This window comes from Rhinolophus ferrumequinum, chromosome 21 (assembly GCF_004115265.2).
Source record: "Rhinolophus ferrumequinum isolate MPI-CBG mRhiFer1 chromosome 21, mRhiFer1_v1.p, whole genome shotgun sequence".
Lineage (NCBI taxonomy): Eukaryota > Metazoa > Chordata > Mammalia > Chiroptera > Rhinolophidae > Rhinolophus > Rhinolophus ferrumequinum.
In genome coordinates this window covers 15191062-15211638 of record NC_046304.1, presented here as the reverse complement: position 1 = coordinate 15211638, position 20577 = coordinate 15191062, and the positions used below count along the sequence as shown (strand labels likewise).

At 39.0% G+C, this 20577-nt stretch overlaps 3 protein-coding genes across 3 annotated transcripts; 1 reads left to right on the top strand and 2 right to left on the bottom strand.

The window, feature by feature from the left end:
* Nucleotides 1-1421: 1421 nt before the first annotated feature.
* LOC117012888 (olfactory receptor 1A1) lies at nucleotides 1422-2360 on the bottom strand. Its single transcript, XM_033089377.1, has one exon. It carries the CDS (start codon nucleotides 2358-2360, stop codon nucleotides 1422-1424), a length of 939 nt encoding a protein of 312 aa, XP_032945268.1.
* Nucleotides 2361-17497: 15137 nt separating this feature from the next.
* Nucleotides 17498-17924, bottom strand: LOC117013976 (proteasome maturation protein-like). Its single transcript, XM_033091635.1, has one exon. The coding sequence runs from the start codon at nucleotides 17921-17923 to the stop codon at nucleotides 17498-17500; it is 426 nt and encodes a 141-aa protein (XP_032947526.1). The 5' UTR covers nucleotide 17924.
* A 1426-nt stretch (nucleotides 17925-19350) lies between these two features.
* Nucleotides 19351-20313, top strand: LOC117013908 (olfactory receptor 1P1-like). The gene has a single exon (XM_033091474.1). It carries the CDS (start codon nucleotides 19360-19362, stop codon nucleotides 20311-20313), a length of 954 nt encoding a protein of 317 aa, XP_032947365.1. The 5' UTR covers nucleotides 19351-19359.
* The last annotated feature ends 264 nt before the right edge of the window (nucleotides 20314-20577 follow it).

The window sequence follows — 20577 nt, the reverse complement described above, 5'->3', positions numbered from 1 at the left end:
ATCATTTATATATATAAATGATTTATGTATATAAATTTATATATATATATATTTTGTTACCCAAAATATATTATATATATATGTATATAAAATATATTTTGGGTAACTGTGTTTATTCCAGGACCCATCAGCTCCAAGTCAAGTCATTGTCCTTCAATCTAGTTGTGAAGGGTGCAGCTCACTGGTCCATGTGGGAATCAAACCGGCAAACTTGTTAAGAGCACGGGCTCTAACCAACTGAGCTAACCGGCTGCCCCAATCATTTATATTTTATTAATATTTTGAAAAAGTTTATAATTTTCTCATGACAGAATCAAATTATAGGTAATGGAGTTCCTTAATGGGTATTTAGTGACCTGCTGGATTAACTGCCTCTGTTTTGGTGAATATCACCTACATAATCAGGGTTGGTCATCCAGAATAAAAGTCTCCTCTTCCCTGGCCGTGCTGGAGAAACATGGTCACATTATTCTCAGTACTTCTCTTCTTTCTTCACTTATTATTTGGGATCCAAGTTTTTTTGTCTCTGTAGCTCTATTTCATATTACAATTAATTAAATCAGCACTTCTGTATTAATTAAATCAGAAAATTTATTATTGAAAAATGCAACAACTCTATTGATGAGTAACATTTTAGTAAGATTTTAGGGAGAGTCATATGCTTTTTAGAAACAGTCTAGTTTAATCCACAATATAGCAAAAACAACAATATCTCCCCAGGTCAGATCCATTAAAGATTTTAATGGATGGCTAAATAATGTCTAATCTGATTATGTCTGATAATTCTCAGATTACATTTCAGAGACTGATATTTTCATTTGTTCATCTAACTTTCCACCAAGAATTATTGAATACACTTAATAAGACCAAGATTATGAAAGGTACAGTGATGTATTAAGACTTGCCCTCATGAGGGATATAAATGATAAATATTTAACTATTACATTGTTTTGTACACCTGAAACTAGTAAAAAAAAAATGTTAAAATAAAGACTTGCCCTCAGAAGATTGCAAGCATAGTAGGGGTAGTTAAACATGATATAGTTCAATAAAAATTAATATTTGATTAGTTATTTATCGCTTCAAATAAAGAATTATCATTATGCTTATATCCTGTGATAGGCAGATGTTATTTTTTCTAAATATAGATGTAGCAGCTGAGTCTCAGACCTTTTCAACATTAGTCTAATAGTACAACAGCTGGGACATGAACCCGACAGTCCAGTGCTGCCATTCTGCCAAAGGACACTAATGTGTACAGAGTGGTAATTTCAATAAGATGTCTCATAAATTGTTTGCTATGTGATTTTAGAGAAGACTTCCTAACTGGAAATATAAAAGGTGGCTTCTTGGAGGGGGAGGCCATTGGGGATAGATTTTCAAGTGCCTCCTAGTTAGTAGCTGCAGTCTCCAATATGAGCTCACATTGGTAATGAGGAGATTCTCTTGCTGAACAGGTTCCTCAGGGCAGCCTTCATGTCCCTATTTCTCAGACTATAGATGAAAGGATTTAACATCGGGGTCACGGCCATGTACATTACACTCATCACAGCATCCTTTAGACTGTAACTAGTCAGGGGACGGAAATACATGCCCATGACTGTCCCATAAAACAAAGAAACAACTGTGAGGTGGGAGCCGCAGGTGGAGAAGGATTTGAGCACACCCTTGGTGGATGGAACACGTAAGACCACGGAAAAGGCCCCAACATAGGATATGACGATGCATAGTAACGGCACAGAGAAAACACCAACCCCTAGATACATCATCTTCACATTAAAGTGGGTGTCAGAACAAGACAACTTGAGCAAAGGGGTAATGTCACAGTAGAAGTTGGCCACTTCCTGGTTGCCACAGAAGGACAGACTAGCAGTAAGCAGAGTGTGAGGGAGGGCATTAGCATTTCCAACCACCCAAGACCCAACAACTAGCAGGACACAAGTCCTTGGGCTCATTATTGTTGTGTAATGAAGTGGGCGGCTGATGGCCATCGCACGATCATATGCCATTGCAGCCAGAATATAGCTATCTGTATTACCCAAAGCAATCATGAAATACATCTGGGTTAGGCATCCGCCAAAGGAGATGATTTTGGTGCTCAAGATATGGTTGGTCAGCGTCTTCGGGATGGTTACAGAAGAGAAGAAGATGTCAACAAAGGAGAGGTTAGCAAGAAAAAAATACATGGGCTTGTGAAGGTGAATGTCAGAGCAAATGGCCAAGATGATGAGCAGATTTCCAATCAGTGTGATGGGGTAAATGAACAGGAAAAGGATGAAGAAGAAATCTTCCTGTTTCCGCTGACCGCTAACTCCCAGAAGGATGAAATCCACGGTAGAGGACTGGTTTTCTTCCCTCATGGTTCCTTTATTAAGACAGGGGAGAAGAATCCAGAATTATTAGTGAAGTTACTGTGTATAATGATCGTCCTTACCCAACAGTTTGTCTCAAGTGATCAGCCACCTCTACAACTGAGTTTACTAAATCCAGAGAAAGCCAACATTTTGGGGAAATATCCTTGTTCATCAGTGGGACTAAATGATAGCCCTGGACACTCATGTCTAAGAAGTGAGCAATCTTTGAATCAGAATTGCCCATCCTCCCCCATCCCAACACCACCATTCAAACACCTAGCATTTAATCAATTAATAGATACTTAACTTTCATATTGCATGTGCTTCATACTTTGAAAGGTTTATGGAAAAATAAAAAAAATGTGAAAAATAAAATGTGTTAATCTATTTATTCAACATGTAAGGCATAGTCTCTGCTCTGAGGGACCTTACAATTTAATGGAGAAGCCAGAGTTACATGCTAATTTCATTACACATGACCTGGGAAGGACAGCATTTTGGAGTCTTTGACAAAGTACTCCAGTGCAAAGGTTATATTAGTGTAAGGACTAGCCTGGAATCAGGAATTGTTCCAATGACCAAACTCATCATGATCCCAAATCCCAGGAAATAACAGGTATTGACACTGACATTGAAAGATTATAAATCACAAGGACCACAGGGCTGACACCCTAACAAAAACAATCCTACTGAATTTTCTACCCAAGTATCCCATTCCCAAAGAAGACTTTAATCTCTTTGGAAAACTCTCTAATATAGATAATTGCAAAGCTTTTCTCTTCAGGCTTCTCTTTCCTTTATTATTTATTTTGGTGACTCATCCAACTCCAGAGTCACTTCAACTACTGCGTAATAAACTCTTAGGTCCATATCTGTAGGCTTGAGGTCTCTTTTCCCATATTTCTATCTTTAGGCATCCTGCCAACATGTCTGCACAAACTCCCTACTCTGTGCATTCCTACCTAAGTAGTTTGTAAGCTTTTTTGAGGAGGAAAACCATACTTTATTTTAATCACCCCCAGAGAGATCATTGTGAAATATTGTTCATAATGTGAACCAATGAGTTTGCACTCTATGTTCTTAACTTAAATCAAGATTTATTTCTTGGGTTCCCCATATCTGGGATGCTTACAGCTACACTCACCCAGTTTATCCTTCACTTCTACATCTGATCTTGTTGATTCTTCATTTAAAATAATTCCTAACTAATTCAATTTTTCTACGTTGAACTCCTAACTAATTTAACTTTTCCTAACTAATCCAACAATTCCTAACTAATTCAACTTTTCTAGAGCTTTAGCTTAGATCATTGTCATTTTCTACCTGAAATGTTATAATACTCCCTTAACTGCTTGAGTATAGATTCCCTCCTCTTTAATCCACTTGTACTTGAGGCATATTAATTATGGCAGAGACTACTAGCTACTCATCCAAACCCATGTTGTTCTCTGCTTCCTGGACATACGTTAGACTACATTTCCAGGTTCCCTTGTACTGAGGTGTGGACATGTGACTGAGTTTTACTCCCATCCATGTGTTCCAGTTCTGAGCTTCCTCCATACTCTTTTTGTCCTCATGACAACTAGATGGAAATGACCAGGAAGCTGAGTGGGATGAGGAAATCACAGGTGAAATGTGCTTGTGTCTTTAGTTCTCTACACCCAGCAGAGCCACTTACCACCAAGGATACCCACTGGGACTCTTATATAGGAGAGAAATGAACTTTTATTCTGTTTAAACTATTATGCATTTTGAGATGTATGTATTCCTGTAGTCCAGGATATCCTAAATAATTCACTATTTTTTCTAAAGAGAATGCTACTCAATAATTAATTCGATCACTAATTCTCAATATCTCGAATTGTACATGTGTGAATTATACGCTAGGCATGGGGGATACAGATCTAAGTATATTTTCCCCAAATATGATGTGCTTTTCCATCTCTGAACATGAAGGAATTTGGTATTCTTTCTTGAAATAGTTTTCCTTGTCTTTGTACAGAATCATAATATCTTAAGGTTAAGAGGGCTCAATAAAGCTAAAGGGCTCAGGGACTATGGTTAGTTCGTATGGCATGGAAGCGTAATATTTTAGAGGAGTGGTTCTTGGCAATGTGGCAGACTAAGCCAATGTCAATAGGTCCCATTCCAATGAAAACATCAAATAATAGACAAATTTTAAAACTAATAAAATATGCATGTAGCCAAATTTAAAGAAAGAAATGGGAATACTTAGGTGTGAGAAACAAAACGAATACTCAGAGCAAGAGTTGTAAGACAGCTGATGCTGTTGTGGGCCCTTGGGTTTTCCAACTACAAACAAGACCCAAAAGGCCGGGGTTTGGTGTGTAATTCCCCTTTGGTACAGGAGATGTGGCCACAGGCCTGTATGAAGTAGACAGCTAATTTGAGTCCCCTGTGTAAAACACGTGAAGTATTGCCCTATTTGTGAAATAACACTAGAATTAATTTTTGCTGTATTAGAATTGGAAAGGAAAGAACAAAAGAATAAAATTCACAGAAAATCTGATTGTCTACAAAGAACCCAAAGGAATCTCTAGGTCAATCAAGAATTCCCAAGGGAATCTCCAGAGATATTAGCAGGTTCGTTTGATGTACACCGATATTAATAACAGTAATACTGTTCTTGTTCTTAAACAATAATGAATTAGAAAATATAATTTAAGAAAAAGACTCACACTAGCAATAAAAAGTATTAAGGAATCTGGAAATAATTCTAACAAAAGAGGTCCAATTGATTTAAAAAATGACAAGACTTTATTGAAGGAAGGACAAGAAAAGAACACCTCAGAAAATGAAGATAAGCAATGTTAATGATAAGAGTTACTGTGGTAAAAATGTCAGTTCTCTTCCAATTAATCTATGAATTTGATGCAATCCCAATCAAAATACTACAGGTTTCTTTTAAACATGGAATTTGGCGGGCAGAAAAATAAGGAGCCAATAAAAGCTAAGACAACTTGAAGATAGAAAGTGAGGAGAAAATAATGGCCCCATCAGGTATCAAAATAATTTACTATGGCAATTCAAACAGCAGAGTAGTACTGACGTAGGAAATGAAAAATAGACGTATGTAACAGACTAGAGAGACATCAGATTAAGCATTTATTAGCAGTTGGTACATGACATAAGTTGGTTTAGAAATGGCAGGGAAAGGATGGACTGACCATTTAGTAAAGAGCATGGGAACAACGGGATACCCATATATGAAAAATAACACTGAAAAATAATCCCTAACGGATTCATTGTGAAAAGCAAAACTTCAAAAAACTTAGAAGAACATATAAACATCTCAAATCAACATGTAATCCTTAAAATTTTACAGTATTATATGTCAATTATATCTCAATAGACCTGAAAATAATTAGAGGAAAATATGTTTATGATATCAGGAAAGGAACTAATTTTTTAAACCAGCACAAAACACACAAAAAGTAAGAAAAATGTATTACACTTTGACTATTTTAAATTTAAAACATTGGCATGAAAAGGACTATAAAGAAAGAGAAAAGAGAAATCATGGGCGCAAAAGAGGAATCAATAAAGCATTAGTATTCAGAATATGTAAGAGTCCCAGACACTGGTAAGAGGGTCACAAATAGGAAACTGTGGGCAACTTGTTAGAATAGATCAATCATAGGAGAAGAAGCTGTTACGACTAATAAAAGAAAAGAGGTTGAACGAAATTAAAACAAAATTTAACAAGGAATAGTGGAGAAAACATACAAAAGTGGGAAATCAGCCTGGAAAAGAAGTTTGGGGTTATAATGTGGAGAATTTTAAACCAACATAAAACCTTTGTACTGGATTTGTTACATACCAAAAATTAGTATAGTGGATGTAAATTGTACTACCCTTTTTGGCAACAAATATGCAACCTTTTGTAATACAAGCATTTGGGCATATAAAAGGGCTGGTGAATAAGGCAGCAGTTTCAATGACAATCTGGTGCAAGGATGATCACAAGTTGATTAAAAAAAAAAAAGAGTTAATAAATATAAGAAAAAGCTGCACCAGAAAAGAAGTAGTTGGTTAAATCAATGAAACATAGGAAATATAGTCAATGGAATTGTAACAGCTATACTGGATGTCAGATGGGTAGTAGATAGGCAGGGGGTAGAGCAGGGAGTTATCACTTTGTGAGGGGTGTAGATGTCTACCTATTACATTGTTTTGTACATCTGAAACTAAAAAAAATTTTATAACATCTTAAATGGATTATATGGCTAAATTAAACATATGCTTTAAAAATGCAGCCATTAAAAAATAAAGAGAGAGAGAAACAGACAGGGAAGCAGAGAAGTTTCTGAGCACAGGGACTTTGGAATCCTCAGTGTTAAATGTCACAGGGAGAGATGATTTCTGCTGAAATCTTGAAGAGAGAGCTAAAAGAACCATATGTCCCCCCCCTGGAGAGAGAAGCCAGGAGAAGCATCAGCATGAATGCTAGAGACAGAGTGAGAGCCTTGAGTTCACTGGAATCAATCAGAGTTCCAGGCAATGCTGGGCTGCTAAAATCCACTTTCCTGGAAGGTGTTTGTGCTCTGAGATATCTGTCACACGAGTGTGGCAGTGCTGAGGACAATTTTCCGGGGACATAAGAGGCCAAATACATCCCCTTGCCATTGTGGTTAGCAGACAAGGCCAAAGGAATGTCCAAGTACTTTGCCCCATCTATGTTTTGATAATAAAAATAACAATTTTCTGAAGGGGTCTGTTAGCATACACTGTGAATGTGGGAATACAAGGTGGGCTAGTAGCAGCTCCTCTCTAAGAAAATGGGTTTGTGCTAGTGCATGTACACACACACACACACACACACACACACACACAATATTAGTTCATGAGGTGGAGAGCTCAGGACTGACATAACCAAATCAAAATTCCTCCTTCCTCATCTGGTTTTCATGGATAATGGCCCAAGAATAACCATTGTTACAAGGAGAGATCCTCCTCCTCCCCTTTTCTCCCCTTTCCTCTCTCCTCCTTTCCTCTCTCTCTGTTTTGTCTGCACAATCTTGAGAACCTGGGTTCTGGAGTTAAGGTGTGAGTCCTAGTTTTGCCAGTCCTTCTCTGTGTGATTTTAGGTAACTCAGTTCACCAATTTTTTCTTTTGATAAAATGACAAAATAATTCTACTTACCTCTTGTTGTGAGGCTCAAAAGGGATAAGGCCTGTAGTGCAGTTGCTGGCTATCTGTCCCTTAATATCACTGGCATAGAGATTGTTCTCCCCTGTCCACAGCCCCTACCTGCGGAGTCAGCTCAGATGTTGTCAAAAAGGCTTTGGTCCCGTGACCTTCACTCCTCTTCCACAAATGGGAAGTTTACAGCCAACGGGCCAGCACCCATTAGCATTCTTTTTCGGGGGCAGGCATGTTGGAGAGCGGGTCTTCTGTTCCTGAGGCAGAGGAGACAGGACTTGGATGGCTTGGAAAGAGGAACCCCAAGGTTCCCAACTGTGGAGCAGAAGGGATGGAAGGAACTTGTCCTGGATAGAGCCTGAAAACGCGTACTTTAGTTTCCTCCTCTCAGAAGTAGGATAGAGAAAAGTATGAATGATTCACTACGTTACAAAGTCTCTTGAAAAATGATTTCCCCGTGTTCATTCAGGTCTTAGTCAGAGTAATTGTTGAGACTCATTACACACTTCTACATCTGTGCCCTGAGGGGACAGTGGTTCTCAAGAGTAATCTTTCCCAGAGTTCTAGAAAGAAGGATGGGCAACGGCGTTTTCAATATGGTGTGTCTCCAGGGTCTACGCACTTGGCTGACCTATTCTAACCTTTTTCTCGGAATGTGGGCTCCTCTCTGCTGTTCAGTACAAACTTGAAACCATCCCTTGGGATACAAGGACTATGGTACAAGCTCCTGGTCTTTATTTCAGGCTATACTGGAGGCTTTTTGGTATTAAAGATGCAAAAAAGAAAAATTATATTTCACCTTTTGTCTATGATTTCTCTTGAGGAGGGTTATGGTGATAGTTCAGCTTTTTTTTTCCTAGTATTTTAATAGTAAGTCTCTGATTTTTTAAAATTCTTAGATATAGAAAGGGCCTAGATGTTATCTAGTCCACCTCATGTATGTGTCACTTTTATAACAGCCCCGATTAATGGTCATTATGTTACTATGACTTAGCACCTCCTGTGGCAGAGAGGTCACTACTTTCTGTAGAGGACCATGGTGAAGACTGTGAGCTCTGGCCGGGTTTCCTTCTAGGCTCTGCCATTTACTGGCTGCAACTGACCTCGGACAGTTATTTAATGTACCTTACTCATCTCTAGCATTAGAATAACAACAGCAATAACGACATCCTCATAAAGTTGTTCTGAGGATCAAATGAACTAATATCTGAAAAGTTCTTAAACTAGAGCCTGGCACATAGTTAGCACTGTTATTTTACTAACTCAATACTTTATTACCTCTATACTATTAGTTTTACTACCTATCATGCTGCCTGTTGAGTACCTATTTTACTACTGGTCATGTAATTATTAGACAACTCTCCAAACTCTTCTTCAGATTTTGCATATGGAAGATGTTCAAATATTTGTTGAATTCCATTTTCCTTTAGGTGTACAAATATTTTGAGTCACACCTTCCTATTTGCTCTTTCATTACCTGCCCTGTGTTTAGATCATGCTCCAGGGTCCAGGACATGGACTCCTGAGACACAGATGACATCTCATCATAAGCATTTTTCCTCCTGGTAATCATATTTTTCTCTTTATATATTTTTTGAAATCTCTTACAATTTCCATGTTTTATTTTCTAGGTACCAATAGGAGCAAGAAATTATGCAATGCCATCAAAGAGAACTATGAAGAAAATGATACTTTAATATCAAACATTGCAAATATTTCTGTCTATAGTGACTACACCTTTCATTAGCTAGTGAAAGGGATTTCTGATTTTCCATGTCCTAAAGAGAAAATCCTGTGGATGGTAAAAGAGGCTAAATTTAATTTTCTGTTAGAAAATTTCAGACTTTGTTAAATCCCTTATCGTTTAAAGACACTTTAAAAAAGAATGATTTATATTTGCAGAGTAAGAGAAGAAGAGCAGTCCCTTAAGTACTTGGAAGAGAAACTTATATTTGAGTGCAGTTAAGGAAGGAAACAGAATTTTTTAAAAATTATTTTTTTCATATTCTGAAGACATTTAAAATGAGAGTAGCAAACAAATTCAGATGAAATTGAAATTGACATAGAAACAGCAGACAGAAGTGAATAAGGAGCAGAAAAATGATTTTAATTGCATTTTAAGGCAGAATTGACATTTCAGAAAATAAGTAATATTCAGGACAGAATTCAGAAGTTGCCTTAGTCTATTTGAGCTACTATAAAAAAAATGCCACAGGCTGGGTAGTTTATAAACAGTAGAAGTTTATTTTTCACAGTGCCGGAGGCTTGAAAAGTCCAGGATCATGCCACTGGCAAATTTGGTGTTTGGTCCGGGCTTCCCAGTTCATAGAAGACCCTTTTCCTTGTGTCATCACATGGCAGAAAGAGGGAGCGAGCTCTGTAGGGTCTCTTTCTAAGAGCACTAATCCTATTCGTGAGGCTCCACCCTCATGATCTCCCCAAACACTTCCCAAAAGCCCTGCCTCCTAAGCCATCACATTGAGCATTAGGATTTGGTGTATGAATTGTTTGTGTGTAGGGGGTGGGGCTGTGGGTAGGGACAAAAACATTCAGACGGTGGCAGAAATCCTTCCTTAAAGAAAATTAAAAGGACAAAAATTTTTAAGCAATAAAGAAGTTTTGAGTGTTGAGAGAAAATGAAGCTCAGGCTGGGGAGCCTGGTGTGGGGCTGGGACCCCTCGCTCCTCCAGGTGGGGAGGTGGAGGGGGGGACCTCTGCAGCTGAGATATCCCTCCCTATTTTTAATGGTCACATGAGGGTATGGGACCATCCTGTTCCTCATCTCTGCCCCTCTTACCAGTCTTGAGCTGGCTTCTTCTGTATGTCCATAATTGTGGGGCGTCAGTTCAGCTAGACTTCAGGTGATTCTCAATAATGATTTTTCTGCCGTTTGGTTGTAATTGATGTTGTCCTGAGAGGAGGTGAGCACAGCGTTCACCTACTCTGTCATCTTGACCGGAAATCCAAATTCAATCCCTTTTCTCTACTCTGCTCTGCACTCAGGAAAGCTGATCAGTATGAAAACAACAATAGGTTGCCTTATCTTCTGGCATTTGGTTTGGTTTAGCCAATGGAGAGCTAGAGCAGAGACTGGAGGGAGGGAAGAGAGAGAGGTTGGAGAATTTATTCCTAAAACTACTAATCTGTGACTTCTGCATCCCTGTGTAAACTATCTATGCACATCTCTGTTTCTGTTCTCTACCTCTCTGTGTTTTGTTTGTTTGTTTTGATGTTTCCTCACTTCCCTGCCTTCAGATTTGGGGTGTAAAGTCCTTCCTGATATTTCAAAACTGATTTCTGGATGATAAGTGTGCTTGTTGCTATGGACATGTCATTGCTTCTAGGTCTGCTCAGTGGACAGAGTTAAGACATACAGGTATGTGTATATAACACATACACAAACCTCTATATCTATCTATCTATCTATCTATCTATCTATCTATCTATCTATCTATCTATCTACCTGCCTATGTATTTATCATCTTGAGAACAATGAGTTTACACACATACCTCTAGTCTCAGCCCAACACACAGGGTTCATTCTAGCCTTTTCACTTTCTGTGTTTAAAATTCCCTTCCACAACAATAAGAAACCTGGCTGTTATTATCCACATTATAATTACTTATTTGCTCAATTGTAGGACACACATAGTTTCAGAATCACTAACTCATTCTACTGTGTAAAACAAATCAACAACAAGAATAAAAAATATTTTTATAGTTAAATGTGTCATCAGCCTGAGGGTAGTAAAAATACCATGTTCAAAAGCTACTTGGGTTAATTGCCTTCCCCCTTTTTAATGTGTTTCTATTATTCATTTGAAACCCAGTTAGATTTATTTCTGTTTGCATTTTATCTAGATTGGTTTTCTCCTATCCTTGATTTTATATCTATGCCTGGTAACTATACCATATCTGAATATATATATATATATATATATATATATATATATATATATATATGATGTGTTTATATATATGGTGTGTTTTATAACCTGGTAAAATTATTTCCACCCCACTCCCATAGTATTTCAAACAAATAACATAACCACACTGAAAGGGGGCAGGAGGAAGTAACCTAACTAATTCTTGAACATAGTATTTTGACTATATATAGCCTCATACTAAGTTAAAAAAGGAACTGAAAACACATATTCTCTAGTTATTTATTTGTTTTTCTCAGTGGTATGAGTTAGCAGTTCTAAGACAGCTTTAGGATATTCTAAGAGTCTAAGCTTTTCTTCTCCAGTGTTTCCCTGAGGGAAGAGCCCGGAAAGCACTTGTCACAGAAATGCTGGTGGCACAAGATTTCCTAATTTTAGCAGAGACTTCAATAAAGAGAGTCGTTTCATTGATGAGCAACCAAAGGAGATAATTTTGGATGGATCGGGTGGCTCTCTCGTTCAACTCAAGAGACAGGCAGTTAATAACTTTTCTTAAAGGAAATCACAATATTGCTGGACGACCTCCGTCCAGTAACTGCTCCTGAGAGGCTGTCAAGGGCATGGGACAATTACTAAGCTGCAAACTCCCACAGGATCCCCGAGAGAACTCACACTGAGGTTGCCTGGGAACTAAATAGCACAGGTCCCCTTATAGCTCAAGGCTGAGACCTTAAGGTTATTCCAGAGGTTCTGATGTCATGAACAGAACCCTGCCTGCAGCCCTGCTGCAGTTGGGGTGTAAGAGGGGCTTGCTGCAGCAGAGGCAGGCTACCTGGACATGAGCCTTTTGTTATGTTCACATGTGTCCCTGTGTCTTGCCTCTGAGTCCACAGGCAGAATTTTCATGTTAATCTCCAATGATGTAGAGGATTGAGGAAGAGGCAATAGGTCATCGGTGATGGTGGCAGAGATGAACACTGGCAGGAAGGTAAGCTTGACAGCTGGGTGACACACGAGTCCCAACACAGCTCCCTGTGCAGCAGCAAACATGGACCAGCATGTCCAGGGGCAGTGAGGATATACAGGTCAATATGGCATGTTGTCCATCTCTGAAGTGTCTGAGTCAAGTAGGGAAGAAAAAAACCTCAGCATTTGATAACGAAAGTATAACAAAATCTCAGCACTTGCACAGTTTGGAGGGAAGAAGGATGTTAAAGTGTAAAAGTCTTTTCACCAGCAGACGAGATTTGGGAGCCACCAAATGAGGGGCACAGAAAATAGGTGATGGAGGAGAGCAGACAAAGGAGGATCCCTGGGAACTGGTGTGTCCAGGAAGTCTTCCCAGAAAAGGCGATCAAGAGGGATTTAGAACCAGCCCTCCTGTGCAGGGTGGAGGGATTGGTAAGAGCAGTGTTTCCCTTCACACACAGAAAACCCCGGGGTGAATCTTTTAGAACGGCTGTGATTTCATAGTCTAGCCATGGTAGGAGACTCAGAAAATTGGACACTCTACTAAATAGAGTCTGTGTTTTGGCTGAGAAATTCCTTCCTATGGGACTGATCCTGGCATTAGGTGGTCTCAGGTTTGGGTGGTAATGGAGAATGTCTACTCGTCTCTTGCAAGATTATAGTTGTCAGTGCTCCCAGTTGCAGACAGTACAAGGAACGGGGATGTGGGGGAGTGGGAGGTGATGGTGGCGAGAGTGTCCCGGGCAGAAGGAAGGGCAATTGAAAACGTCCAGAGATGAGGACTAGGGGTTGGGATGAGGGGAGACTATGTGTTCAAGAAACTGGTAAATATCATATTTGGTGCTGACAGAGCAGGTACAGTGCCGGATTGATGGTGGTGTTGAATGGACAGGTCACAGAGCGAAGTCAGGGTTAGGTAGGCACTGACTGATAGAAGGAACACAGGAGACCCAGGTGGCATCAGCAGGAGAACCCCAATCTATTGGGCTATCAGCAGGAGAACCCCAATCTATTGGGCTATCAGCAGGAGAACCCCAATATATTGGGCCATCAGCAGGAGAACCCCAATCTATTGGGCTATCAGCAGGAGAACCCCAATCTATTGGGCCATCAGCAGGAGAACCCCAACCAGTTGTCCTCTAGGAAGCTATTTGAGACTAAACATCAGCTCTGCCAGGAAACCATTGCCTGGCATTTGGAGTCACAAGAGCAAATCCGGATCATGCCACTTATTAGTGAGTGACCTTGGGCACCTCACTCAGCCTCTTTGAGCTTCAGTTTCCTCATCAGCAGAGGATAATAGCTCTCTCTGCTTCCAGTGGTCTGGAGGGGATTAGGAAGTTCCTGGGTCAGGGTCCCCAGAAGGACTCAGCGAATGTAAGTTCCCTCCCACATCACGCCCGTCCTCAGCTGGGAGGCTCTGGCAGGAACCTGCTCTGCTCAGTATGACTTTACAGGAAATGCTCTTTCCTTGGGAGAAGGGTCTTGCTCTTAGCCTGTACGCTCAGGTCTGGCAGAGCCAGGCACGCAGCCCAGTGCGCAGCGGCCTGCCGTGCCTCAGTGCGCAGACTCGGACCTCAGAGATTGCTGGGTCCCGGTGTCTCCGTCCAGGCCAGCGGTCCAGGCCCTCCTCACCTTGGCTCCTAAGGATTTATTTGTTTCTGTTTGCATTCTGCTTGGGTTGGTTTTCTCCTACCCTTGATTTTATATCTATACCTGTAACTATACCATGTCTGAATCTACATATATATCTGCCTATGCGATGTATTTTATAATCTGATAAAATTATTTCCACCCCACTCCCATAGTATTTCAAAAATAATGTAACTACACTGAAAGGGGGCAGGAGGAAGTAACCTAACTAATTCTTGAATGCAGTATGTTAACTATATGTCCTCGTACTAAGTTCAAAAAGGAACTCTAAACACATACTCTCTAGTTATTTGTTTTCCTCGGTGGTAAAAGTTAGCAGTTCTAAGACAACTTTATGTATATTCTAAGACTGAGCTTTTGTTTTTCCAGCACACTGTGGTCTGTGTCCATGAGTTTGTTTTGTTTGTTGCTTTCTATTTTATATCCCACATTAGAGTGAAATGACCATGTTTTGCCTCATTTAATGCATTCCCGTGTATAATGCGCACCCACGTTTTTGGCCCAAACTTTCAGGTAGAAACTCATTTTAATTTCTTTATTCAAATTTTTATTTGTTTACATTTAGGTACTTGTTTTTTGTATTATAAAGGAATTTTAGCGTTTGTATTTTAATATATTATGGTACAAGAAATTTTATGTAACAAATAATTACAAAACACAATAACAGATACAAGATACAAGAAATTTTATGTACTGGTAACAAATTTACGGTATTTACGCATCGTAGAAGGCCAACTCTTGGTTGATGCAAGTTCCACCGAAGTTCAACAAAACCGATTATCATATTTCGGGGTATTACACACACACGCACACACACACACACAGAGACACACACATGAGTATACGTATATATACATACATGCACACACACATATATACACATATATACGTATGTATATATGTGTATATATGTGTATATACAAAGGGTGCCAAGAAATGCATATTTTAAGAAAGGAAAATTGTTTTAAATTGTAATATTCAATATATACCAATAACAAAAGATGAATACAAGTCACATTTGACTTCTGCAATTACAAGAGGTGCTCAAAGTGGTTTCCATCAGCGTCCAGACACTTCTGATTATGGCGAACTACTGCTTAAGCAACATTGACCAAAGTGTCCACTTGTGTACATTTTTTGACACCCCTGGTATATGTACATATGCATATATACACATATATTAATATATATACATATGTGCCACATCTGCTTTATCCAGTCATCACTGAAAGACACGTAGGTTGTTTCCATGTCTTGGTTATTGTGAATAAAGCAGCAATGAACATAGGGATGCAGATATCTTTACGAATAAGTGTTTTCAAATTCATCCTTCTTTATATACATAATTTCTCTCTATCCTCAGATGTTTACACCATCCCTAGCACTTAGTTCACCCTCAGTAATATTGTTGAATGAGTGAATGTCGTACTGTTAGTACTGGAAACTGTTAGTACTGGAAACTCTGCCTTATGGCAGAGTTCTTTGGAGAGAGAGAAAGAAGCTTTGAGCTCATCTAGGAAATCAGAGGGAGAATCAACTTGGTGTGGTCAAAGATAAGAGCTGAGGTTTCAGATTTTGGGAGAATTTGGCTTGTCTTGATTCTACCACTTAAAAATTGTGTGGACTAGGTTAGTTATTTTGACTTAACTTGTCTGACCATCACCATCTTCTATGTAAATGGAGCCAGCTAATGGCTTCTACTTCATGGTGTGCTGTGAAGGTTAAATAAGATAGTACAAGTAAACTTTGGAAAGCGTTCTGGAGAGTAAGTTCTCAATATATGTTGATTACTATTTAAAATTATTTGGTATATGTTTATCTTTGAAATATAAACATTCCAGGATATGACAATGTATGTTCTTTTATCCTTCAAAAATTATGTATAAAATTCAGAGAACCATTTGGATGTCCAAATGCAGGACTCTTTCCATTTTAGCACAATTTGAATCAGATTCATATATTTTGCTTTGTTCCTTTGGAGTGTCTCATGATATTACATTCCTAAATACTAAGCATACATCTCAAAAGTAATCTTTTCCACATGCCCTAAATAACATTTTCACATCAACCCAAGTAATAATAATTTCTTATTAGTATCCACTTCTAGTGTATAGTCAAATTTCTCCACTTGTCCTCAAAAGTGTCTTTTCAGTGTCTTTTGGTCTACCAAAATAGGAATTTAATCTAGGACCTTGCATTGCATCCGGTCATTGAGAATCCTGTTGCAGATTTTTTTTTTATGTCTAAGAACTCATTTTTTCACAACAGTGACTAATTGAACAGATTGCCCCAATCTCCCCTTTGTCAAATTCATGTTTACTGATGGCAGCATCAGCATCACCTGGAGCTTGTTAGAAATGCAGAGTCTCAGGCCCAAACCCAGAAGCACTGAATGCAAATCTGCATTGACTTGTGTGCTCAGAGTGGCTTATACGCTCACTGAAGTTTAGGAGGCACCGCTGTAGTGTCCTGCTTTTACAATTGATGTGATTGTTTGCTCTTGGTGGAGCTAACTTGCTCCTTGAGATGATGTGTTCCTGTAACTAGAAGTTGCCAGCAAGTTTATTACGTGGATATTAAACATTTTTAACTAAAACGCATCACATTGTATTGTATGCCATGATTGATCGATGGTAAGATTCACCACTGGATTTGTGAAATGATAGCCTGATCCCTCCATTGTGAACTCACATTTTCTTTCTTGTGTCCAGGAAGGAATCTGTGTGGTGTTATTTTGGCATCATATAAATATCCAGCTCTCCATCTGCCATTCACTGAATGGCCTTAACACCATTTGTTATCATTTTATCCTTGCCTGAATCAATGGTTTAATGGGGCTTTAACATGTTCCTCACATAGATCTTGAAAACTTTTTTTTTAATTGACATCTGCTGTTTACTTTATTTAATTTTTCACTGTAAAGACAAGATCCAAATCAAAACCTCTAAACTTATACTTTTCCACTTGAAAGAATAAAAAAATAGGCTATAATTCTAAAGTAAGTTCAATAAAGCAAATATTACTCTTATGAGCACTACTGAAACAAGGTAAAACACAAATATCTGATTTTATACCTAAATTGAAGTGTTGCCAGTGAAATCAATTACAGATGTTTACTCTGAAATATGCTACTGTGATGACTGGAGACTCAAATACCGATAATTTTTTTCAAAATTAAATGTATGGACTACCCAGAAAATAGGTTGAACTGGAATCTGAAGATGATTTTATAATATTCATTCACAACAATTTTTTAAAGACATAGCCTATTGTTTTAATATAAACCAGGAGTTTTAAAATCATCTCTAGTGTTTTCACCTGTCGCATGGCCATAAACCAAAGACCCAAATACTTCCAAATGATCAGATATTATTTAGGGAACAATTCTCATGTGTTGTATAACATAAAATTATAGTAAAAAGACGACTATAAACAAGATGTAGCCCCTCTATTTTCACGGACAGCACACTGCATTACAGTAAACCGAGTTTATATTCCACCATCAAGTGTGGTTCTCCCATTAGTTCACTTTGTGGCGGGTCATTAAGAATATCTTCAAATCCAATAGTCTCATCATTACCCCTCAAAATATCCAGTGAAAGGTTTGAACTTGGAAGAAATGTAAGATGCTGAACCTGTTGCACCGCCTTGAATTCCATTTGCAACTTGAGTGGAGCAAACAGACCCTGAATGTTTCTCAGTGTGGAAAAAATCATTTTATCTTGGTTGAGCTGGAAATGTTTTTCTGATAATTCAAGAGGATGACTGGGCAAGAGTTCATTTTTCACACAAGAAAAACCTTTTCGAAGAAGATCATGACTTTCAAAATGTCCACTTGCTGAAAGTTCAGTAACAGGAATACTGTCCTTTAGCTGAGATCCAAGTCCTCTGGCATTCATCTTCAACTTGCTCTGCAAACAGCCTCTCAGCCCAGTTACCGCCAGTCGGCCCAGCAGCTCTTGAAAACTTTTTAAAAGTGTTTTTCCCATGGGTATTTTGCCCTTTTTTTGTTGTTGCTATTATCTTTCATCACATCTTCCAAGTGGATATTGTTTTTATACACAGTGAATATGACTGATTTGTGTATGTTGATTTTGTAACATATTCCTGATCTCAATAGTCTATTGTTTTTCATGTTTTCGTACAATACTCATCAAGCTTTAAAATCAATATTGTACCTGCTTTATAAAAAAGACTTTGGACGTTTTCCTTCCTTTCTATACTCTATACTAAATAGAAAAAGAGATTGTCTACTTTTTAAAGGCTTGGTGGGATGCCCTGTGAAACTGGGTGATCCTGGCACTTCTTTAGGGAGTAGCTGTTTGCCAAATATGCTATACTATATTTTTGTTGTCAGTTATCTATCTTCCCAGAAGGAGGATTATACACTCCCACTGTTTGCTATGTCATTTTCACTGCTTCCCTGTGAGAGGTTATAGTTCTGTGTCCCTCTGTCATCTGGTTAGCATGTTACTTTTTTTAACAATGGAAGTGAGTGGACATATGTACCACTTCCAAGCAAATCCTTTAAGAAACATAATGAGCTCTCTATGTCTTTTCTCCTTTTCGTCAAGAATGGCATGTCCCAAATAAGGGCTGCTTTAATCAGAGCTGCATACAACTTGCAGTTGACATAATATAAAAAGAGGAAATAAATCTTTGCTTTTGTAAGTCACTGAGATTTAAGAGTAGTTTCTATCACAGTCCTACCAACAGAAAAATGATTAATGTAACATTTTTGTTGTTGTTGTTTGTGAAACGTGGTTGGCTTAGACTTTTTCTCTCTACCAGGGTTATTTTTGGTACATTGTATTCTCCAAAGGTTATTCATTTCATCTGAAGTTACACATTTATTTGCATGGGCTCTCTCTGATCACATGGTGTTTTCCATTATGTTGATACCTTTATCAACATAAGAGTATAATATATACTCTTAGTCCCTTCTTTCTTTAGACAATATCTTTTGTTACTAAAAACAACAATAAAATTAACTTATAACATTTAATTTAATTCCCCTAAAAGTACAGCTGAAGAAAAATAAACTATAACTAAAGAAATTTGGGACACAAAGAAGAGTAGATAAATAAACCAGGAAGTCTAGTTTAATTCTCTTAAATTGTGTCTCCCATACTTCCTGGTATATTCTACTTAATAGATTTCAATAAAAATACACAGTGTACATAGTATGTGATCAATACAAATCCATTAAGGTCATTCTTTCCTCTTCTTCTCTAGAGGTCAGAGAATGGTACATTCATCAATCATCTAGAGTGAAATATGTGTAGAGAGTTTTAATGGGTCTCACTCGAGGTCTCTTTCTCTGACTTCCAGGCTCATGGCAGGAGGGAACCAGACCAGCATCTTTGAGTTCCTCCTCTGGGGATTCTCAGAGAGGCCAGAGCAGCAGCGCATCCTCTTCCTGCTGTTCCTGTGGATGTATGTGGTCACTGTGGCCGGGAACCTGCTCATTGTTCTGGCCATTGGCACCAACACATGTCTCCACACGCCCATGTACTTCTTCCTCGCTAGCCTGTCCTGTGCAGACATTCTTTTCACCTCCACCACCGTGCCCAAGGCCCTGGTGAACATTCAGACCCAGAGCAGATCCATTTCCTATGCAGGATGCCTGACTCAGCTCTACTTCTTCCTGAATTTTGGAATCATGGACATCTTTCTCCTTGTCACAATGGCCTATGACCGCTACGTGGCCATCTGCCACCCTCTCCACTACACCATGGTCATGAGCCGCCAGCGCTGCACACTCCTGGTTTCTGCCTGCTGGGCCCTTCCGAGTCTTGCTGCCATGACCCACACCTTCCTCATATTCCGACTTTCTTTCTGCTCTAAGAAGATCATTCCTGATTTCTTCTGTGATCTGGGACCCCTGATGAAGGTGTCTTGCTCAGACACTCAGGTCAACGAGCTTGTGGTCCTCGTCTTGGGGGGAGCAGTTATTTTAATCCCCTTTGTGCTCATCCTGGTCTCTTATATCCACATTATTTCAGCCATCCTGAGGATTCCCTCTGCCCAGGGAAGACGCAAGTCCTTCTCTACCTGTGGGTCGCACCTTGCTGTTGTTGCCCTGTTCTTTGGGACCGTGATCAAGGCTTATCTGTGCCCATCGTCCTCTTCCTCCAACTCAGTGGAAGAGGACACAGCAGCTGCTGTCATGTACACCGTGGTAACTCCTCTGCTGAACCCCTTCATTTACAGCCTGCGGAACAAGGACATGAAAGGAGCCCTGGTGAGACTCTGCAAGGGCGAAGTCTCCCTCTCGTGGGGCCAGTAACACCTGCAGAGAAATTGCAGGTGTCTTCTGTTCCTTCGTGTGAGAAACGTCATGGTAATTTCTACTTCAAGTGTCTCATTTCTGAATCCCACATGTGCCTAATTGCCACTCCCCTCCTCAACTCCTACCATGAATTTGATATTACTGAGGAAAATCTCAAGATTCCGCATTGTACTTTAAGTTCATCTGTTAAAGAGTTACTTATTTACTCATTTTTTACTTGTACAATAACTTCACGAGGATGAATGTCTTTTGCAATGTTCA